Raw genomic sequence first — 22,212 nt, 5'->3', positions numbered from 1 at the left:
CACTGAGCATCCCCTCAGCACTGCAGCCACTTGACCCAGGGCTGGGGAACATCAGCCCCCTCCGTCCTGGATAGTGGGATATGTAGTGTCTGCATCATCCCCCGTGTCCTGGGCGATCTCCTGGGCTGGCACAGGGTGCAGGGAGCCAGGTCTGGGGTGATGCTGAACATGGGGATGGATCCCTCCCTCTCTGTGCCACCCACATACCCCAACCCTCCCGGGAGCGGAGCCTGGACACGGGAACAAGTGCAGAGCTTAGGCCTTTATTTCCAGCAGTGGTACCATGCAAGGACAGTGGGATGTGGCCCATCCCAGGGTGGGAAGCGTGGCAGAGCATGGAGGTCCCCCAGGGCGCTGCAGGGGCACAAGGGTGTAGGCAGAGACACAGACTGCTCCTGATCTTCATATGGCACCTGGAGGAGATGCCAAGGCCTGGGCAGCAGCACAGGAGGGAGGAAGAGCCAGTGCTCAGGGTGGTGCTGCCCATCACGGAGGAACCTTGGAGCAGGACAACACACCAGGCACAACCAGGCTCTCCATGCAGTTTGGGAGCCTCCAACTCCAGTCTTCCTCCTGGCAAATGAGCCAGAGCCAGGGGTCTGGCAGGTCAGCAGGAACTCAAGAGCTGTCCCTTTGTGCCAGCAGGGATAGGGCTGATGGCACTGTCCAGGGTGGGGAGACCACCTTGTGCTCTTCTCCTCAGCATCTCTGAGCCATGACGAGCTGGCTCAGCTGCTCCCCACTGGCCATGCAGGACCCAGCCAGGTGGAGCAGCAGCACCCAACCCCAGGGCTGAGCCCAGGGTACCTCCCATGGCTGAAACTCTCCTGCCAGCCTGGTCCCAGCAAGGCTCCAGTCTGCCTCAGACTTGGAATGGTGACAGCCTTCATGGCTAGTGTGGGAATCCTTAAAATCAGAGGGTTTTGGGAAAGCTGGGAAAGCAGGCCTTAGAAACAGAAATGGCATAGAAACTTAGAGCTGGCTGGGACACACTGGTTCAGGGGGCTGTCTGGAGACTTGGGAAAACCCAAACATCTCTGCAGCCCCATGGAGATGTGAATTTGTCCCAGCTGCAGATTCCTGTCCATTCTGCAACTCTTCTTTCTCCTGAGGGCAATGGGCCTGAGCAGCCCTCAGTCACTGTCCCAGCAGGCCACCAAAACAGCTACAGGTTGGATTTCCCCCAGTCCAAGTATCTCAGGACTGGTGCTTGTAGGGGACAGTCTTCTCATGGAGCAAGACCAGAGGAGAATGGCCTTTATCCAGACTGTCCCCAACACAGGATGAGGTGCCGTGTGTAGGGGATGCCACGTGTCACCTGTTCTCACCCTGCACAGCCCCTAGCTGGGCCAGCAGGGCACCAGTGCCAGGCAGGGTCAGGCACACTTGCCCTTGCGAAGGCAGAAGGGCAGCTCGGGCACAGGGACCAGGATGGTGCTGAAGATGGGCCGGTAGCCCTCGGGCAGAGCCTGGGGGTGCTGAGCCATCATCTCCAGCACCACGTGCCGCACTTCCTTGGAGACGTCCCCGCGGATGTCCAGCAAGGTGGAGATGTGCTCATCGCTGGGCAGAGAGCCAGGGGTGAGCCCGAGCACTGCTCGTGTCCTGCAAACCTCCCCCCATCCACAGAAACCAAAGCCAGGGGAAAACTGGTACTTTGTACCAGGCCAGGTAGCATTTTCTTGAAAACAATCCCTCCCAACCTTTTTAATTTGGTTTTGACATTTCCAATTTGGTGTTTTGTTACTTTTCATGGTTTGTTTGGCTACTAAATACAGATGTGCAAATGCCACAGCAGAACTGCTGTTTTCTGTACACCTTTGCCCTTGGGACTTTTCAAGAACCCCTCCAATCTGGAACATGGGAAAAGGAAACCTCAGGGAGAAAGGGGTAAAGGCTCAGGTTTCTGCCTGCTCTGCTCTGTCACCTCAGAGGGTGCAGGCCAAGACTGGCTCTCCTGGGCAGGCTCACACCCATCCCCTCCTGCAGGGAGTACCTTACCTGACATCGGGGTACTTGGTGATGAAGCCCAGCACCTCCAGGCTGAGTAATGCTGGGTCTTTGAGGCAGATCAGCTCCCGCAGGGCAAAAACAGCCTCCAGGCTCTGCTGGCCCCGGTCCAGGCCCTGGGAGGGAAAGCAGCCAGGTGTGAAACCCAGAGGATGTCACTGCAGTGGCTGGGGAGACAGCTGCATCCTCAGTGCCCACGTGGGGACCTGAGCCCCTGCAGCTGGTGTCTTCCCACTGAACATGCCCCACCCATCAGGGGCTGCTGGGCAGGGTGATGGTCCCCAGAGTCCCTAATCCAGCCAGTTCCTCTCATATTGGCCTCACAACCACCCGAGTGTGACAGCCCCATTTGCTCGTGGGCTGTGGGCTGGAGGGCAGCAGGAGGGTGAGGTGATGCTCCCTTTCCGTGGTGCAGCCCCGGCTCCCCACCACAGCCAGGCTTCTCTCACCAGGCCACAGAAGAGCTCCCGGAGCTGCGAGGCGTCCTGCAGCAGGCGGTGGCACAGCTGGCCCCGCTCCTCCCGGCTCTTGCACACCATCTTCCTCTGCAGCAGGGCCCGCAGGTACTGGTTCGCCACCAGGAGCTCGCTCTCGGCCAGCAGGAGCTGGGCAGGGGACAGCTGTTAGTGCTGGCATTGCCTGAGTGTCCAGACCCAGCTCCCCAGGGTCTGGGGAGGCAAAAAGGGCGGCTGATACAACACCAAGCCGTGGGAATAATCTCGGGGGAGCCCCCTGACCGAAGGGACAGAGAAAACAGGATTTGGGGGAAGCCCTGAACATCTCCATGTGGCGGTGCTCTCTGCACTGCTCCAGAGGACACAGACTCCTGCATCCCCAGCATCCTGCACCCCAGCATGGTGCCCACTGCCCAGCCTCCCTGTCCCACAGACAAGCAGCAGCTCCAAGGAGGTACCGTGAACACAGGTTTCCTGACGCGGGAGAAGTCCTTTGCATACTTGTCAATCACTTCACACATGCTGCCGACCAGCTGGGACCCGGAGAGCCACTTGCGGGAAGGCAGCTGCAGGCAGAGGGGCTGCAGGGAGCAAGGAGCAGCGTCTGTGCCCTGCACCATCGCAGAGCTGCCAGCTCAGGGCAGCACAACACCCACAGCTGCTGCCTGGCACCACGGCCACTTTGCCTTGCAAAGCCCCGGAGCCCCTGCTGCCAGCCAAAACTCAGTGTAAAATCAGCAGAGTGGTTAAGGTTAGGAAATTATGGAAACACTGGGGCTGTCCCTCCCTGACACCCTGAGAGCCTCCTTTTGGAGCTTTATCGGGGTCATGATGCACACCTGAGGTTTGGGCAGCGCTCTGCTCCTCACACACCTGCTTTTGGCCTGTCCTGCCTATTTTTAATTTCCACTCCTCCCCACTTCCCTTGTGTAGACATAACATGTTTTTTGATTTCCTACTCCTGCCCTGCTGTCCTTGCCTGTCTTCCTGCTTGCAGGCACACACTCCTTCTTTCTCAGCTAGGGCCACTGCTGCCTGCAAGCTCTTCACCCTTTGGCTCTTCCTTTGTTTTCATGGCATTCAAGCCCTAAATAGTAATGTTGTTAATTATTCCAGGTTTTTGGTCCAGACTCCAGGAAAGCTAAATTTGACTACACTAGCAGGAAACGACTCAGGCAGTTGCACATGGATTTATATCCTCCACACAGACTTTGCTGCTCTCCAGCTGGTTTTCTGCCATGGAACAGCCAGAAGGAGCATGAGGCAGCTCGGGGGGGCTTTGGCTCTTGGGCTCTGTCCGTTAGTGATTTGGGGGCCATGAGCCATCTGCCCAGCGATACGGGGTGGTGCTGTTGGTGACAGACATCGGGTGCTTTATCAAGGTCTGGGGGACAGGCTGGCAGAGATGTCTGCAGGGTGATAGCAGGGTATAGAGTAAATGGCAGGGACCCTGAGCAGGAATGAACTCAAGTTGCAGTAGGGCTGTTAGTGCTGGGTTCAGCTTTGTTGCAGCCCTGTCAGCCTCAGGTGCTGGACCAACATACCTGCAGGTCCAGGAGCAGTTCCTCCAGCAGCAGCTGGGTAGCTTTCTTCTGCATCCTGTCTAGAGCAGCCTGCAGGGATCCAGGCACTTCTCTGCAGGCAGTGTCAGGGTGCAGGGAGGAGACAGAATTGCTAGGAGAGGGAAGAGAGGGCACAGGTCGCCTGGGAAGCATAGCAGGAACACTGGCCCCAGGGAAGATGGGGGCGGGTGTTACTACAAGAGCTACCAGGTGCTGGTGCAGGTTACCTGAGAGCCAGGTTGTTGTTGAGCACGGCCAGCAGGTGGGAGATGTAGTACTTGGGAACGGCCCGGTCCTGCTGGTGCTCCTTCCCGCACTGCACCAGCGCTTCCCGCAGGCTGCAACACAGCGAGGCAGAGGCAGCCGTGACGGGCAGGCAGAGCCCCAGGCGGCCACCACGGGGAGCTGGCCCTGGGATGCTCCTGGGGACACCTGACCTCCCACAACCCTCCCAGCTCACTCGGCTCCTTTCAGATCCTGCCACCAGGCTGGAGAGTGACAGGTTGTTGGGCAGGATGGGGCAGTGGGACCCATTCTGGATCCCCTTGAGAGGGCTCAGCTGACAAACATTTGGGGCAGCAGGCCCCGAGAGCTGATGTCCCCAAAGGCTGAGACAGCAGCCCCATGGGTACAGAGGCTGCTGAGCTTTCTGTGACCTGGATGAGCATTGGGTGCCCCACAGCAGATCTCCACCCCCACCTGTGATGCTTAGCCATGGCCCCAGGGTGTGTGAGGGTGGGCAGGGGTGTAAGTGGCTCCACTGACCGGCCCAGGAATGCCTCAAGCTCCTCCAAGGCCATGTTGTAGATCTTCTGCTGCAGAGAGTCGGTGATCAAGGAAGCCACCTGGATGTTCTCATTCAGCATCTGCAGCACAAGAGGAAAGTGGAGGTGATTCAGGGAGAGCCTGCAGGCCATGGAATCCTTTCTGGGAGGTCTCAGCATGGCCATGCCCCATCTGTACCCATGTTCTTGGGGTCCCACCTGCATGACAATGGCAGGCAAGGCTGACTGGAAGAAGCCCTCATGGTCTGTCTCAGGTTCCTCTTCCCTGAACCATTCCTTGAACTCCACCTCCAGGGTTCTCTGCATCCACTCGAAGACGCTAGCCTGCAGGATGGACACCCGCCACAGGCAGCCCAAGAAGCCAGGTACAGACTCCCTTGAGACCCAGCACAGCGAGTCCTGGGCCTCATCCCAGGCTCATGATGAGCAGATGCTTGGCTCAGTGGGAGTCCCCATCCTGCTCACTCACCTTGACTTTCATCACATATCTCCTCTCTGTCTGATCCACGAGCTCAGAGGACATCAAGGGATCCAGAGCAGAAACATCCACTTCTGGGAGGAGGTCAGGGTGAGCCATCATCTCTGGGCTGGAGGGCAGAGGTGGGGCAGGGTTGGGAAGGCCTGTTTTCCAGGAGTTCCTACCTGTCCCTCTGCCCTTCTGGTGATCATCCCCTGGCAGCCAGAGACACTCTCCCAACCCATCCATGAGCTGGTGAACCACCCAGCTCTCCACAACATCCCTCACTTGGTTGGTGCTGACCTGTGGTACACACGGAGCGCCCACTCAAGGAGAAGGAAGAGTCCCTGTTTGTCCAGGTCCTCCCGCAGGATCTCCTGGAGGTGGCTGCTGAGGGCCTGGTGGTAGGTGGCAGTGCAGACGCTGAGGATGTTGTAGTGAGCTGGGACACACTGAACCATCAGGTCCTTCACCACAAGCAGCTCAGACACGATGTCCTTCTGCAGCGCTGCCAGGTGCTTGGCCAGCCCTGGCCCCTCAGCATCCAAGCGGGGAGCATGGAAACGGCCTCCTGTGATGGTGTCCTGGAGGACCTGGTAGAATTTCTGCCTCCAGCCCTTTGGGCGGCCAGGGGGCAGGAAGGTGGCCTCCAAGAGCAGAGCATCATCTATTTTCTCCTCCCTCTCAATGATCCTCACAGCAGTGACAAAGAGAACGGGGTCCTCGCGCACCAGCCGCAGGCTGCTGCCCACAATGTCCCACAGCTGCTTGGCCAGGCTCTCGTTGAGGTCCTGCAGGCCACTGAAGTAGGACAGCACAGTTGCCTGGGCACCGGAGAGCCCACGGAGGTGCAGCTGGGAGAGGATGTCATCCCGGAGTTGCTCCACCATCATGAGCTCCACGTGGGCCTCCAAGAGACGCTGCCCATGGAGCAGCTGCAGGATATGGGAAAAAACCTCGTGGACTGTGGGAGAGGGAGGAGAGATGCCAGCACTGAGTGTGGAGATGAAGGGGTTTGCACCAGGGACATAGATGCAGATTATCAAGGAGATGGTGAGGGGAAAGGTCTGGGGCTCTGGGAACACCACTGGATCAGGCCCTGAGGAAGCAGGGATATCTCCATTCACCCAACTGGCAAAGCCTGAGTGACCTGCTCAGGCTTTACCACCAGCCCTGCATGGAACCCGTGGTTGGACTGAGGTTTCCCCCAGTGCTTTCCAGCCCAAATGGACCCAGGACTGGGCCACTGCCTTACCCGAGAAGATCTGGGGCAGCACCTGGACCACTGAGGCCAGCTGCACATGCTCCTCCATCAGCTTCCTCATCTGCTGGAGGCCCTGGAAGTGGTCTGCGCTGTCGAGCAGGGCCCACCGTGCAGCACCCAGGTCCTGGCACACGCCCTGCACCTCCTGGGCCGCCGACCGCAGCTGCTCCAGCCCTGCACTCACCCCCTCCAGGTAGGACTGGACAGTTGACTGGGGAGCAGAAAAGGATGGAAGGCACTGGAGCAGCTCCAGAAGGCAGGAGGACTCCACACCATTTGCCCCAGCCCTGCACAATCTGTGTTGCAGGCACTCTCCCAGCCCCTCAAGGTCCAGGATAAACAGTAATCAGATGTCTCTCTCAGTTTTAAAAGATTACTTTGTTTCTGCAAAGGAGCAGTGGGTCACAGGGCCCCTCTGTGCTCCCAAGGCATGAAGGACCTCAGTGGTCATATAAACCCTCCTCCCAAATGGAGTGCCATCGTTTCCAGCCTGGCAGTGGCACTGGCACATCTCTGTGCCCTATCCACTCATTTAATTCCCTGCTCCTGGTGCCAAGAATTCCCAGAAGCAAGTTGCTTTCACTGAGGCCTCCCAGACAATTCATCCAGAGTCAGGATAGGAGAAACCATCTCTAAAATTATCAGGAGAAAGTTGTGGTGCTCCAACTGATTCAGTCCTGAGGTTAATAATTCCTTGGGTCATGCAAAAGGGGATGTGGGTGAGGAGGCAGGAGTGCAGGGAGACTGGGACAGCCCTTACAAATATGTAGAGATGGAGTTTTCCCTGTGGAGACCCACAGGCAGGGACAGGGTGGAGCTCTGTGCCTCCTCCCAGCTGTGGGACAGGGCAGCCTTTGGGGCTGGGACAGGGCAGTGATGGGGTGCGCTGAGTCCTGCACATGGAATGTGCTGAACCCCCTTGCTGTTTTATTTTGAAGGATTGTCAGAGACACAGAAGACTCCTTTTAACACTTCAGGCACTGCCTGGGGTAAGACAGAGGGTGAAGGGGACTTCCCCCCCTGGCAATTGCACTTCACCCACCAAACGCCAGCCAAAGGAAAAGATTTAGCCAAAAGAGGACAGACAGAGGGTTCATGGCACAACAGGGGACCCTGGCTGGGATCCCTGCCTGAGGAGGGGGTGTGGCTGCAAGTGTCTGTGGGATGGGCAAACACACACCTTCAAACGGGACTGGATGGAGTTGTTCCTCTGCGTCTCCCGTCTCCGGTAATGCCCGAGCCCCTCCAGTTTCTCGGGGCGGTAAAACACCCCTGAAGCCCATTTCAGAGCAGCTCCTCTCGCCAGCTTCTCAGCCTTCTCTGCTTCCGGCCACTCCTCGTCTGGGGATGAAGCCAGGGGTCAGTGAGCACAACCAAGAGGGGCAGGAAGGGCCCCTGAGGCCCGAGGCAGGAAGCTCACTGCCAGTGGACTTCCAAGCACACACGGATGTGGGAAGCCGGGCAGCGTGGCACCAAGAGGGTCCTTCTGCAAGGGGCCCCCAAGATGCCACCACCACGGCCCGGGGTTGTCACATCGGCTGTGGCAGCAAGAAGCAAAGCTGCCCTGGGGTGCTGTGAGCACCCCAGACCGAGTGCTCATCCCAGCTGCTCCCCCAAACACAATGCTGGGTTGTCTGAGGGGGTCTGATGCCACTTGGGAAGCTGTCAGCAGGGTTGAGACTCCAGCAGTGAGTCAGCAGGAGGGATGGGGAGATTGCAGCTCTCGCAGGAAGGACAGCCAGGTTAAGGTGAGGTTTGGAGACTCCTGGTCTCCCCAAAGCACCCACGCAGCTGTGTCCCCTTCACACTGGGTCTGGAGCCATGCCAAAGAGCTCCTGGCCACAGTGGAGGGCTGAGAACCACCACAGTTATCACACACCATTCCCAGTCCCCAGTGCCTGGTTTCATCATTCCCCCACCCCATCCCATTCCCAGCCACTCCCTGCAGCCCCGCGGGGCTGTCGCCCAGTGCCAAGCCAGGCTCCTGCCCTGCTGGGGAGCCGCTTGGGGACCAGGGGATTAGGGAGGAGGACAGCAGCTTTGAGGATAAGATGAGCGGTGAGCAGCACTGCCCCGGCGCAGGTATCACCATCAGGAAGCACAGCCAGGCTGCCACCCCGCAAGGACACAAGGCACCGGCCCCGGCACAGGGAAAAGGAGGGTGGAGTGGGTGGTGAGGCAAAGGGCAGGGGAATCCCCAAAATGTGCTGCAAGCAGCAGCATCCCTTCCCTGCCCAGCTCGCCGGCTCCCCGGGGAGTATCATCCCCGTTACCTCTGGGGCTGGCGGCGCGCTCGTCCCCCGCAGACATGCCCATGGTGTCCAGGCTGCGCGGAGCTGCGGGGCCAGGGCAGGGCTGCGGAGGAAGCCGGCTGCCGTTTCCTCAGCCGGAGCAGCCGCGCTCCTCAGGGCCTCATTGTGTTCCCGCAGCCGCGCTCAGGACGTCAGGAACGGGGGGCGGAGGGGAGGGGGGACACGGGAAGGCACCGCGACAGCCGGCGGTCTGGGGAATAGGAGTCACGGAATCAAAGGATCATTCAGGTCGGAAAAGCCCTCTAAAATCATCGAGTACCAACCGGTAACTGCCAAGCCCACCACTAAACCATGTTCCTAAGTGACATATCCACACGCCTTTTTAACGTGTCCAGGGATGGTGACTTCAACCATCGCCCTAGGCAACATTTTCCAGTGCCTGACCATCCTCTTAAGGAAGAAATTTCCCCTAATAGTCAATCGAACCCTCCCCTGACTCAACCTGAGGCCATTTCCTCTCGTCCTGGAGATCACACCCTGTCTCCCCTCAACGGGTCCCCCCTGTTCTCCGGACACTCAGCCCTGTCCGTGCCCGCAGCGCTGCCCCCTCGCACCCACCCAGGCTCGGGGAGGACTGCGAGGTCCAGACCCCGGCGCACCCACAGTGCGAGCCCACTCGAGGGCGGATCCACCATGAAGGGATGCGCTGTGCCAGCCTGACCGGGAGGCGAGGAGGTGGGGATGCACCTCCATGGCTGCGGATGGACCTGGAGATGTGTCCCTGCCACAAGCTGCCTTCCCCGGGCACAGGCTGGAGGATTCCCCCGGCACTGGGTGTGCTGGAGCAGCAAACCGCCCCTGTCAGCGGGGCGGTGAGAGCTGGTACATGGCTGAGCTTTGGCTTCGGTACCACAGGGCGGGAGTTTGACTTTGGCACCGCAGAACGGCGAGGGGATGAACGCACCCCTGGCTTTACTCCCCCAAACCGACGGGGCTGCCGGAACACCGGGAGCAAGGCAGAACAGCTCCGCAGCCCCGGGAGCCGGTGGGGGGGGGAGTCCCCCGTCCCCGCCCCGCCGCCGTCCCCGCCCCGGAGGTTCCCGGGGAGCCCCGCGGCCCGGAAGCGGATGCGCGGCCCCGGAGCCGGCGGCGGGCAGATGGCGGAGTGCGGGGCGCAGCCCCCCGGGGGTGGCAGCGGGGCTGCGGGCGCGCCCAGCCGGCACGAGAAGAGCCTGGGGCTGCTGACCACCAAGTTCGTGTCGCTGCTGCAGGAGGCCAAGGACGGCGTACTCGACCTCAAGCTGGTGCGGGGGCAGGCGGCGGGGGGCTCGGGCTCCGCCGGCCAGGGGCTGGGCTTGGAGGAAGAGGCCGCCGGGAGAGAGGGGATCCGGCGGGACCGGGGCTCCGGCGGCTGGAGCGGGTTTGGAAGGGGAGAACGGGGACATGGCAGCGCCCGGTGCAGCAGGTGGTTTAGATTGGATTACAGGAAAAATTTCTACACAGCAAGAGTGGTGAGGCACTGGTGGAATGGGCTGCTCAGGGCAGCGGTGGAGTCACTGTCCCTGGTCAGAAGGTTTGTGGATGTGGCGCTTAGGGACATGGTTCAGTGGTGGGGTTTAGTGGCTGGGATCGATGATCCTGGAGGGTTTTCCAGCCGTTTCTAGGTGCACGGAAAGCGGGGTACCTGGGGGTGCGGCAGAGCTGCCGGCCGTGCACAGAGGGCTCTTCATTGGCCGCCCTCCCGGCTCCTCCTGCTCCTCCTTCCCAGCCCTTCTCCCCACCCCATCGGGTTGTCCCGGGAACTCTTCTTTCCCCAGGACCTTGCCATACATTGCAGGTGTTTGTGTGCTTCAGTTGCAGAATCATTTGACCACCTTGTTCTCTTCTGTGTTCTTGCCCTTTACTTGGTGGCTGGCACCAAAACCTCAGACACCTACAGAAACACATACCTATAGAAACTGTCCGTACAGCACTTAACCCTCCCGGCACACACCAGGAGGGAGAGTGTGCTCAGAGTCACCTGCCAGAGGTTTTCCCTCATTCCTTTAGGCAGTGGAGAAGTGCTGTGTGAATGCATCTTGCTTCTATATTTTTAAAATCTTCACCTAGAGGAAGTAACACAGTGCAATGTATAATACTTAATCTCTGGCCTTTCCTGTAGGGGAAGTTCCTTTGCTGTGGTTTATATAATCATCTCTTATGTGGGCACGTGTGTGAGACAGACAAGTGCCAGAAAGCCCCAATAATGCAGGGCTGGAGGAGTTTCCTGGCTCCATGCCTGTGCCAAATTGTTTTCTCATTGGATTTGACAATATCATTGTGTTTCAAATGTCCATTAAGGGAATTCATATTGGTCAGTGTGATTTATGTAGTTGTGTGGTGCAGGGTATCCAAAGTCCTGGCCCCTCACTGGTGGGTGACAGGGACATGGTTCCTGTGCTGACCTGCTCTGTCTGCACTGCCACTGCCATTGTTGGTCCTGGCTGTGCACACATTAACTCTTGCTGGTGCCAGGTTGCTGTGTGGTAGTGGAAACAGTTCCATTCCTTGAGTCCTGAAACCTGTGGGGAAAAGGGTCGTGTGAGCAAGGCAGGGAAGCCCCAGGCTTGCTCATGTTTACTTTCCACCTGGAATCATGTCATTCAAACAGAGGAGTCTCTTGAAAAGATATTGATTCTTTGTCAAGTGGCATCAGATCAGCTTTAGAGAAGACCTTGTGAATGTTGATTTCACTGAAGTGTTGCAGAGACAGCTCTCAGCATTCCCCTTCCAATCTCCATCTCTACCCAAGGGAGCACTGAATTTTTAGGCTGCTGAACTACTGTTTTCTAGCACTGCTTTGCTACTGGAGAATGGTGATTTTTGGATCCACTGCAAGCAGGAGTGCTGGAATTTGGCTTGTGTTTAGTGGGGAGGCTGTGGGGTAAGAAAAAAAGAAGAATGAGTGACTTCTTCTCATGGTCATATGAGATCAGGAACATGGCTGTGTAACTTGAAACGCTGGAACAGAAGAGGTATGAGATGGGGAGCAAAGTACTTGGCCAGGAGTTAATCTGCCAGGCAGGAAGGAGCTAAACATGACTGAGAGTTTGGAATTAAGTGTCTTAACCTTTTTCAGGCTGCAGATACCTTGGCTGTGCGACAGAAGCGACGGATCTACGATATCACAAATGTCCTGGAAGGCATCGGGTTGATCGAGAAGAAGTCCAAGAACAGTATCCAGTGGAAGTGAGTGGCAGAGATGGTCTAAATCATTCACAGGTCCCTTCTAGTGCAGGTTTAAGTGACAGTGGGATTAAAATGCCCTGTGCAGAGGGAGGTTCCTCAGTGGTCCATGCTCTTGCCTCCCCCATCTGGGCTGTGCTGATGGCACAGTGAGGAAAGCTGAAGTATGTATGGTGTCTCTCTTACAGCAAAGGTGTTATTTTGGTACAAGCTAAACATTTGCACTGCCTTGGTCTAGAAAAGATGCCTGTCATGACACTGGGGGTGGGGAAGAGTCCTGCTAGACTGTGGGAAATAGAAAGATGTACCAAACATTGCTGTGCTGGGAGGTGGGGATTTAGAGTGGGTACAGACATGGCTTCCCAGGCAATCTGGCATTGATGTTTGACACAGATGGGAATAAGAGGCTGGCAGAGAGGTTGGGGTTGGTCTGGGGGCCTCCGGAGGCTGATATATCTTACCCATTTCTGCTTTACCCAGGGGGGTGGGTCCTGGCTGCAACACACGTGAAATAGCTCACAAACTGATCGAGCTGAAGGCAGACATTGAGGACTTGGAGCAGCGGGAACAGGAGCTGGAGCAGCAGAAGATGTGGGTTCAGCAGAGCATCAAAAATGTTACAGAAGACATGCAGAACAGTCGATATCCTTTGTGTGAACTGAGGGCTCTGTCTCCATGTTCACTTGCTGGGCTGGGAAGCAGAGACCTGAGGGCTTGGTGGGTGCTGACTTGTTGCTGCTGGAGAAGCTGCACTGAAAGGGTCAAAAGGCAGCACCTTGGTTTGGAATTAGGGTAACTGTCCAGCCTGGAGACCTGCTTTTCTCTGCATCCAGCTTCTCCTCTGGCTTTTGGAAGTAAAAAACACAGTAATGTTTACCACAATGAAAAAAGTGCTTATTTCTGAGTCACAGGTGCCACTTTCTTGAGTGCAGAGCAGCTCTTGTGGCTTAACTATCTCAGGATGTCAGCTCTGACAGGCATGGAGCTTGCAGACCTCACCTGCAGACTACTTCAGAGTGTGGCATGGAGAGCCTTCTGGGAATGGTGTTCCTTGTGCTCAGGAAGGAAACACCAGGTGCTTTGAGCTCTCTGTCTGTGCAGGAAGCTGCAGCCTTTCTCCTTAACCTTGGGAACATTAGCATATGTGACACATGAAGATATCTGCAAGTGCTTCACAGGTGAGGAAATGCTCATTTTCAATGAGGTGCACTGTTGTAAAGATGTGATGCTGCAGGCCTGTCAGTCTGTCCCAGCTGCTCTCCTTTCTCCAAGAAAGAGCCCACAGAGCAGACTGTGGGCTGGCCAACAGCATCAAGTGAAATGTAATGTCAGCTCTGATGCTGTCCTGGGTTTGTGTGCCACTGAGTTGCAGCTTTCTTGTCTCCATTAGAGGGGACAGGCCATATCTTTTACTTGTGCTTAAAGGAATAGAGGTGCTGCTCCTAAGGAAGTCTTCTTGCTGGGTTTCACAGTTGGGTGTATGTGTGTTATGTTAGAAGCCCTTAATTTTAAGGTCTTGGGTGGGCAGTGTTCTAATGACAGGAAACAAATTTTATTTCACAGTAGAAACCATGGTGTAAATAGGGAAATAGTATTAAAGGTGGTCCCTCAGCTACATCATTTCCCCTGCCAACAAGAATGCAGGAAGGAGACAGCAGAGGACAGAAGGGAATGCACCACTTTCTCTGCTCTCACTCCCTTCATTCCTAAAGCTGGGGGGGCCTGTATCAGAAGTCCTATGTTCTGTCTCTAGGCAAAAGTGAAGAAAACCCACAGCAGTCTTTGTTTCTTCTGCTGCCAATTCTAATGACAGATGTAAGACCAGATTAATGCCTGGTGGCCAGCAGGCAGTGGGGCAGCCTCAGTACATAAACTGCTTTTCCCAGCTGTAGTGGTGTGGAGTCACAGCTCCTTTCTGCTTCAGTGGGTGCCTGACCTCTCCTGACCTGGCAACCTGCTTCTGCTTAGCTGCTGCAGAGATTGAAGCTGTTTACCCTGGCTGCCTCCAGCCATGCATAATCTCACCTGTGTCTGGCTCTCCTCACCTCCTCCAAGCGCTTTTCTCACCCTGCACTTCATCAGCTCCTCTGTTTGCTGTCACTGCCTTTGTGCTTTCCTTGTTCACCAAGTTCCTGCTGGTGTAACGGCTGCATCACCACCCCTTGGCTTTGCTCTTTCTTCTGGTTGAAGCTGCACTTTTGGGGGCAGGGATTGTGTTTTCAGTTTGAGAGTGCTGGGGGCCAGATCACTCGTAACAGTCTGGAAGAGTTTACTGGAGACCAGCAAACAGCTCCTTGCTTGGCTGGTTGAGTGTTTTGCATTTCATTGCACCTGGTTTTTGTAAACCACTTTGTGTTTGAGGTCAGACCTCACCAAAACATGCAGAGATTAGATCTTACTGAGGGTAGGTGTCAGTTCCCTCTAGAATGGAGGCTTTCATCCATGGTTTTCCATTGCCTGTCCAGTTTTCCTGTATGGATATGCCTTACATGATTCTTTTTCCTCTCCTGAACATCTGAGCCTTACAGAGGTTCTTTGCTTAAACCTCTTGTGTGCTCAAACTGTGGTGGAGGTGGAATTTCAGCTCTTGGTTTTTCTCATTGACTGCTATTGAACTGGCTTGCTCCAAGATTTCCACTCTTGGACTCTTGTCAAATAGAGATTAATTAAAAAAGAAAGAAGATAAGTAAGAATAAAACAAGAGAGAAGTAAGAATAAAAATTTCCCAGTCAGTTTTAGTGACTGGGAAACCTAATTTCTGCATCTGTTGCTGTGATGCATTTTGCACTTGCAGATTCAAAAAGGAAGTGGAAACCTACTGGGTGCTCTTTTGTACAAGTATTTGGGACATATTTATCAAAGAAGATACAAACCCAGCACCTGTCTCTGAAACTGACAGCTCTTACAGCTTGAGCTGGTGCCTTTGAGCTTCATTATGCATTTTAAATGTCTTCTACATTTTTCTTAAGTGTAGATTTGTTAAACAAGCCCCATCCAATTGACAAATCCCATGTTGTTTTTAATCCCTTTACCTTTTGCTGACCTGACTTTTGATTGCCAGCCTGAAATTAAGGGATGTGCTTTTCTGCTGTCCACTCTTTCTCATCACTCTGGGGATCTTCTGTGTTAATTACCACGTGAAGCTTAATCAGAATACTGGGGAATTGTGAATATTAACCACACTAAAGCTTAAACATTCAAAGTGAAAGCTGCAAGCTGCTTGATCTAAATATGTCAGATATTCACAGCTCTGGTATTTCTCTGTTCATGTTTCTCTAAACCCAGATACAGGCTGGGAGCTGCTTGCCTGTGACTGTTGAGTTATTAGGGTGCAGGTCTTAAGGAGCTGCAGAACTTGGAAAGGAAGGGTGCTGTCAGCCTGGCTTCCAGCCCCACAAGTGCTGGGCTCTGTGAAGGGTCCAGTACAACCAAGGCTAGTAGTAGAGACTGGGGAGTGTTGGTGTCAGGTGTTGGGACACCAGCCTGAGGTTGGCAGCCTGGCTCTGAGCCTGGTTCAACCCCATCTCTCTGCTGGCAGTGCAGCTCTCTTGTTTCTAATTCGCATCTGAAAGCTTGTGACAGCAGAATGAAGGATACTTCCCTTAGGGTTCAGATGTTCTTAAGAGGGAATTTAAGCTAGTTCTTCCGAGGCATTAGGAGCTGTATGATGTGCTGGGATGTAGATGGCTTCCTTCCATGGAGGATTGCCAGGAGAGGAAGGGGCATTGAGGTGGGTTCTTTATCAGTGCTTAATTAACATCACAGCAGCTCCTGCCCAGGAGCCCTGACTGCTTCTGTTTTCACAGGAGACACCCTCCTTGTGATTCGAGCCCCATCAGGCACACGTTTGGAGGTTCCTGTTCCTGAGGTCAGTGATAAATTCATGGGCAAAGTGCAGGGGCTCTGTGTGTGTGCATGTACATGTATGTTTTCCCTGTGGAAAATTGATATGCTATTTGAAAACGGTTTTTAATGTACGTCTGTGTTTTGCTTTTGGTTTTTTTCAGGGCCTAAATGGACAGAAGAAATACCAGATCCACCTGAAGAGCACAAGTGGTCCCATTGATGTTCTCCTAGTAAACAAAGATACTTGGAGTTCTCCTCCTGTCGTACTCCCTGTCCCTCCCCCTGAAGACCTCATTCAGTGCCAGGCAGCTGCACCCTCGAAACCACAAATCCCACCACTCGCCCACTTCCAGGAGGCCTCTGTTCCCAGCAGCACCCAGCCCTCCACACCAACACCCACCAGCACTCAGGACCATGGGCCTCCCACACAGAAAAGTGCAGGCACAGGTGAGAGGGAGCTACAGGAGGCAGAAATGGGCTGGTGGCTGGTAGAGCAGGGTACATTCCTTGGGGCTGGCACTGCTGAATGTGCAGCGTTGAGAGCTCCTGGCAGAGGGGCATTGCTGCCTTTGCTGCTGCCCTTTCTTTGGCCTTGGTTAGTGGGACTGGTTGTGCTCAGGGAGATCAGGCACTTGGCTTCAGCAGGTAGTGCCAACCTGGAGGGGAGAAGCTGGTCATGCAGGTTCATTGATCAGCAGGAAATGTGTCCAACTATGGACCTGGAGAAAAGCAGGAAAGCTTCTCCCTGTGTAGCTGCCTGGCCAGCGCTGCCAGCAAGGGCTGAGTGTGTGCTGCAGCTGCCTTTGGGCTGGTGGGAGATGACGTTCCTGGGTGTGTCTGTGGCTGTTCCCAGAGTGCGATGTCCCGGCGGCAGAGGCCAAGGGCAGCGGTGACTTCGAGGGGCAGCCGGCGGCGCTGGACACGCAGCTGCTGCAGTCCTCAGCCTCACTGGACAGCAGCTCTGTCCTGCCCAGCACCTCTACCTCCTTTGAGCCCATCAAGCCTGACCCCACAGGAGGTGAGTGTGCTGCTTGTTTCATGTGTTGCTCCAAAATCCTGCTGCTGGGAGTGAGGGAAAGGCTGCTGGGCCTGGAGGAAGGAGCTGAACTCCATTCTGCCTTTGCTGTCAGCCATAGTCTGCAAAGGATGAGTAGGCATTGCCCTGTGAGGCTGCCAGGAAACATGGTGACAAGGTGACTGTGTCTTGTCTAGTGTCCTGCTGCTTTCTGTGACATCAGTACTAGAAAATCTGCAAAGGACACCCTCATAACACATGTCTCTGCTGTTACATGTCAGGTTATTCCCTTTCAATCCTTTCTGTAGAGTAAGGTCCTATTTTTGAGACTGCGTGAAGTTACAGAATTTTTAGCCACCACTGAGAGCACCTTTGTAACTTGGGGAGTTTTCTGTATTAGGAGAGCTCGTCTCCCTTTTCCTCCTTTGCTCAGGAATACTTCATCTGTCTTTAGTGATCTTGTGTTCTTAGTGACCCTGCAGTATGTATTTGGGGAGCTCCTTGATGTGCTTTAAAAAAGGAACTCTGGAGCTTTATGCCAGGAAATGGCAGGCTGGCCCAAGGAGAGAAAAGCATCCTCTAGGTAAGCCACACTGCTAGAATGTTTTGAAGCCCAACTTCCCTGCAGAAACACTCGAGGTTAGGTTATGGTTAGAAGAAGAAATCTTATTCAAACACAGCTCACCCAGTGCTTTTTTCACTTCTGCTGCTGGCGTGTCTCAGAGCAGCATGAGCTGTGGAGTCATCTTGGTTGTGGAATTAGGCCTTGGATGTGCATATATCTTATCACTGTGCCTCTCCAAAGGCATGTCCCCATCCTACACAAGGTAATCAGGGCAGTGTACTGGGTGAGGTTTACAGACACAGCTGCTGACTGTGATAACATGTTCATGTCCCAGGGCTCCTACAAATTTATTTTAAAGTAGTGGAGCTCAAGTGGTTTGTTGCTTGTCATTGCAGCAGAAATATCTGACATGGAGTGTGGGAACAGACTTTCTGGATGATTTGGGTGTGTAAGGAGCACAGTAGGTTTGTGGGTGATTCTGCTGTAAAGCATTTCAGACTCTTCATGTAATGATCCAAACCATCTGGTTTGTTGTATTTGCAGTACTGGAACTACCCAAAGAGCTGTCAGAGATGTTTGATCCAATGAGAGGTACGTTCATTTCCTGACCACAGCTTTTCTCTGTGCCCATCTATCCACAGAAAAGGGACAATTTGTTTGATTCGCTCCCTTTCAGATTGTTTTGTGGATGTGGTTTTGTAAGGTGCTTGTGGTCATTGGTGGCTGCTGGCCCTCTGCTAAAGAGTAGTTAGGCACTTTTAAAATTACTGGCTTCTGTATGTATTTTTCTGTCTCCATGTTTCCAGCAACCTCTGTTAGATCTTGTCTGCAGTGCACCAGCAAGGGCTTTCCTGTCCCCATGCCAATGCTAATCCACGTTCAGCCTTTCCATGCTCCTCCTTCAGCTTGTCAGCAGTATGGAAAAGAAAAATCCCTGCTAAGTCTTGTTTCAGCTTTAGCTGCCTAAGGCTAATCCAAGCAAATAATCTGGGGAGATAGTGTTCTCTCTTCAAAATACTTCTCAGTGGTGGTGGTGGAGGAGCTGGTAATTTTGGAGCAGGAGGGGAGGGAGATGCTGTTACTTGAATTTGGAGTTCTGACTCTGCCCAAGGAATATCTGTAGGTTGCTGCCTAATGGTGGGACAGACTCTGGGTTAAGGGCAGAAATCATGAAGGAATTTGGTCTGACATAAACCTAAACTGAGAAACTTTATCAGTACATTTATTTCTCTTCACTGCTGGCCAAATACTTTGTAGCCCCACAGCATGGCAGGGCCAAGTACACCCAAGCGCTTCAGTGGTGGTCACAGGAGATGGACAACAGCTGTCATTCATTCCATGCTCTAGCAGATGCTTTGTGAAGGTGCTGCCTTTGGGTAAAAGTCTCCACAGACCCAAACACAGACATGTGTTTGTCTCCAATCTGTGTGCTCTTAGCCCTGGGCTCCACAGTCAGCCTGGAGAACATCCTTCCTCCTTGCCCAGCACCTCTGCTGCAGATAGTGGATGAAGTCTTGATGATGTCTAAGTACGTCTGAAGAATAAGTTCACAATGTGAGATAAAAACTGCTGCAAAGCCCCAGCCGTGTAGGAGATCTAACTTACCCAAAGTAACACTACTGTGTCACTGTGTGGACGCTATTGTAAAGGAGATATTTACTTTCTATGGTAAAGTATGTGGTTTTATGGAGTATTCGTCCCAGTTTGGAGGGGGAAGATGAAAAAATCCAGGAGCAAAGGACAAAACAGAGTCAACAGCTACAGAGGCAACACTCAGGACTGGAAGAGAACAGCACAGCAGAGCTCAGAGGAACGGTCCTTGCAGCACACTCCATGCAGCCTCTCATCCTCTGTGTGATCCCAGTCATGTTGCCCTGGTGCTGGCAGCTGCTTTAAGGCTGTGCAATCTAAGCCACAGGAGCTGGAGTTCTCTCATAGTGTTTTGTGCTGGAATTACTTTTACTACATGGTTTTATCTCTTTTAAGCACAAGCTTCCTTTCACTGCCTGCTGCACATGCTGTGCCTTAGCCAGAGAAAGGATAACAAGGGTGGGGAAAGTGGGGAACTACTCAGGAGTAGACCAGGAGAGCAGACTGTTTTGCTACCATGCTTATCTCTTCCACAGAATGTGTGAACTCTGAGCTGCTGGAAGAGCTGATGTCATCTGAAGGTGAGTCTCTGTCATGGTGTGGCCTTTCTGGGAGGAAGACCATACTGTGTGACTTCACCCAGCTGGCAGCCTTGTGACTGCAGACTTGCCCTCGTCTTTTCTGGGCTCTGGACACAGACTCAGTTCTGGCTGTCCTGCCAGTCCCTGAGAGAGGTGTGAGACCCAGGAGTCTCTTCAGTTCTGTGAGGCTGACTGAAAACACCTCAAAGACTGTTCCTGTGAGGTGGCTGCTCTGCTCAGTGCCATTGGCAGCTCTCAGCTGGGGTGGGAGTGCTGAGTTTTGTAACCAACCCTGGGCTTCTCTTTCCCCAGTGTTTGCTCCCTTGCTCCGCCTCTCCCCTCCACCTGGAGATCACGACTACATCTACAACCTGGATGAGAGTGAAGGTGTCTGTGACCTCTTTGATGTGCCTGTCCTCAACCTCTGACTTCTCAGTGCGGCTGTGAGCCCTGCAAACATGGACTGTTTTGTAACTCTTTGGAAAGTGTCTATTTTTGGATTCCTTTTGTGCTAGAGCTCGATGGCCGAATCATTCAGAGATGCTCTCAAATGGACTCAGAGCCAAGAGATGTGGACTTGCAGGCTGGGAGCCTCCCTGTAGTTTGCTTCTTCCTCTGGTGCACGTGCAAGATGCACGTGCAGCTTTCCCCCCGCATCTCTCCACTGGATCCTGGGCCTCACTTCAAAGGCTCTGTGTTTTGAGTGTTCCCAGTTCACCTGCAGAATTTGCCCACGTGCCTCTCTGAGCTTCCTCCAATCTGCATGCCTTGGTTTTTCCTGCACTCCCAGAGGCACTTTGCACCTCCTAGGTACCAGCTGCTACAAGGAGCCCCAATACCATGGTCAGTTCACAAGCCCAGAGGTTGTTTGTTAGATTTCTTTGTGTTAGTGGTTCAGATTGGGGTAGTTTTATTTCCAAAAGGCATCAAGAGGGAAAAAAAAAATGGCACCAAAGTGTCTAGTTCTTTCAGTGACTTCAGACCAAGCTAGTATGTTTTACAAAAAGCACTTTTTTTTAGCCAGCTGTGCCTCCTAGTAGGATTCAGGAGCTGAGTGCTCCTTGTAAGACTCAGGAGCACTGAGCCTTTCCCTGTTGGTGCATCAGCAGGAATGTTGGATCTGCTTTCACCAGCCTTCTGATGCCCAGCCCCAGGGGCTCCAGCTCCTTGTCCAGCAGCTGTGCTGTTTCTGCAGGGCTAAAGCAGAGGTGCCAGTATGGTTTTGTTTTTAATTTTTGGTTTTGCCTGACTGAAGAGATGTTTCAAAGGATAACCTGCTTCAGCTGGTGCCTGTAAGGTACTCCAGGGACATCAGAGCCTGCTCATATTTGCAAATAGCTGGGTTTTTCCAACCATTGCACTTGAACTTGCAACTGTCTGAAAGGTGACCAAGCAGTTACAATTCAGTAGTATTTTGCTGTGACAGGTTATGTAGGTGTTGTCAAAATAGTGAGCTTTTTTTACCCCTTTTTCTCTCAGGATCAGGTTTTCTGTATATTTGAATTTGCTCCCTTAGTGCTCATACCCACACTCCCAGTTCCTGATCCTGTGGCAGGTCGTTACCTGCTGTGATGCCTTCTCTGCATCATTTTTCCTCAACGTTTTCTTCATTGCTTTGTAACGGAAGGTCTGCTGTTGGCTTCTTTAGGATCATCAGCTGGTACCAGGCTGGGACCTTGTGTAGTTTAATTGGAGTAAAAATGTCCTGATGGAATTTGTATTGTATTTTGCAAGCCCCAACTTTGGGTTTTGGTCAGGTCCTGTGAGTGTCTTTAGTTTTGCACATCTTCCTGCCACCACAGTGGAAGCAGCTCTCCTGCCTTTCCTGCTCTGCAAACTGCTGAACAGAGAGCCAGGCCAGGCCATGGCTGGCTGCTGCACCCAGGGAGCTTCCAGCCGTCCACTTAAACAGCTGATGTTTTATTTCTCTGCGTAGCTGCTCACTGCCCATGACCTATACAACCAGCTGCAGCACCAGCACTAAGGGATGTAAAGTATGAAGAGCCTGCAGAGGTGAGAAGAGCATGTGCTTGGGACCTGTGTCCCTGGAGTGGCTCCTCAGGCCCTCTCATTTTGCATGGGACTCCTCCACAAGGACTGTTCATTTCTGCAGTAACAAAGCACTGGCAGCCTCTTTGGGGAAAGCATGAACAACTCAGGAAGAGCAATGGGACACGAGTTTGGCAGCTGCTGCTGGCAAGACAGCTGAGGTGTGAGACCCCTCTGGGGGGTGAACTTCCAGCCTGCATGCTGCCTGTCCCTGAACCTTCCCCTCTCCACGTGGAAGCTGACCGGAATCCCTTGGTCCTGCCTGTTGACAAGGCTCCGTGGCTTTGGTGTAGCTCGAGCTCTTCATGTACTGCCTGGCCCTTGCCCTCCTTCCCAGTGTTCATGTCCACCACCAGTTAGACGACCTCCCAAAAAGGATACCTAGAGAAAAATTTACAGTTGCAAATGAACTTTTGATTCATATATAAAGATTATTTTTATACTTTTTTTTTTTTTTTTTTGCAAGGGAAGAAAATTGCCTGTCATATTTGTACAGAGTGTTCTCTGACGTGAATAAACAAAAACTTTCCAGAGTTTCTCACCTTGCCCCAGCCTG

At 53.8% G+C, this 22,212-nt stretch overlaps 2 protein-coding genes across 4 annotated transcripts; one reads left to right on the top strand and one right to left on the bottom strand.

Annotated features, from left to right (window-relative positions):
- Positions 1–242: 242 nt before the first annotated feature.
- Positions 243–9,269, bottom strand: EXOC3L1 (exocyst complex component 3 like 1). 2 transcript variants are annotated; one of them, XM_071440631.1, is made up of 13 exons: positions 8,807–9,269; positions 7,714–7,874; positions 6,525–6,744; positions 5,573–6,368; positions 5,282–5,399; positions 5,011–5,136; positions 4,793–4,893; positions 4,255–4,365; positions 4,010–4,139; positions 2,924–3,046; positions 2,460–2,615; positions 2,002–2,126; positions 243–1,563 (listed from the first exon to the last, which is right to left on the bottom strand). In XM_071440631.1, the coding sequence occupies exons 1-13, from the start codon at positions 8,847–8,849 to the stop codon at positions 1,377–1,379; spliced, it is 2,397 nt and encodes a 798-aa protein (XP_071296732.1). In that variant the 5' UTR covers positions 8,850–9,269; the 3' UTR covers positions 243–1,376. The 2 variants fall into 2 exon arrangements, with proteins under 2 accessions (XP_071296732.1, XP_071296733.1); XM_071440632.1 differs by having other exon boundaries at positions 5,573–6,233; positions 8,807–9,267.
- Positions 9,270–9,904: 635 nt separating this feature from the next.
- Positions 9,905–22,202, top strand: E2F4 (E2F transcription factor 4). 2 transcript variants are annotated; one of them, XM_071440635.1, is made up of 10 exons: positions 9,905–10,089; positions 11,904–12,013; positions 12,491–12,654; positions 13,147–13,188; positions 15,817–15,878; positions 16,018–16,303; positions 16,710–16,874; positions 17,980–18,027; positions 19,563–19,607; positions 19,920–22,202. In XM_071440635.1, exons 1-10 carry the CDS (start codon positions 9,913–9,915, stop codon positions 20,033–20,035), a joined length of 1,215 nt encoding a protein of 404 aa, XP_071296736.1. In that variant the 5' UTR covers positions 9,905–9,912; the 3' UTR covers positions 20,036–22,202. The 2 variants fall into 2 exon arrangements, with proteins under 2 accessions (XP_071296736.1, XP_071296737.1); XM_071440636.1 differs by lacking the exon at positions 17,980–18,027.
- The last annotated feature ends 10 nt before the right edge of the window (positions 22,203–22,212 follow it).

The sequence above is a fragment of the Agelaius tricolor genome, unplaced genomic scaffold, assembly GCF_023055355.1.
Source record: "Agelaius tricolor isolate 1412-34295 unplaced genomic scaffold, bAgeTri1.0.p SCAF_15, whole genome shotgun sequence".
Classification (NCBI taxonomy): Eukaryota; Metazoa; Chordata; class Aves; order Passeriformes; family Icteridae; genus Agelaius; species Agelaius tricolor.
Note: the sequence above shows the minus strand (reverse complement) of the source record. Positions and strands in the feature narration are given on the sequence as shown.

Bases quoted from the DNA above. Each gene is read 5' to 3' on its own strand.
- EXOC3L1 (XM_071440631.1), bottom strand. From the start codon at position 8,849: ATGGGCATGTCTGCGGGGGACGAGCGCGCCGCCAGCCCCAGAG. The intron at 4,894-5,010 runs GTGGGACCCCAA...CTTGTGCTGCAG, and splicing joins TGCCTGCCATTGTCATGCAG to ATGCTGAATGAGAACATCCA. The intron at 4,366-4,792 runs GTCAGTGGAGCC...GCTGTGTTGCAG, and splicing joins CTTGAGGCATTCCTGGGCCG to CCTGCGGGAAGCGCTGGTGC.
- E2F4 (XM_071440635.1), top strand. From the start codon at position 9,913: ATGCGCGGCCCCGGAGCCGGCGGCGGGCAGATGGCGGAGTGCGGGGCG. The intron at 10,090-11,903 runs GTGCGGGGGCAG...AACCTTTTTCAG, and splicing joins GCGTACTCGACCTCAAGCTG to GCTGCAGATACCTTGGCTGT. The intron at 15,879-16,017 runs GTCAGTGATAAA...GGTTTTTTTCAG, and splicing joins TGGAGGTTCCTGTTCCTGAG to GGCCTAAATGGACAGAAGAA.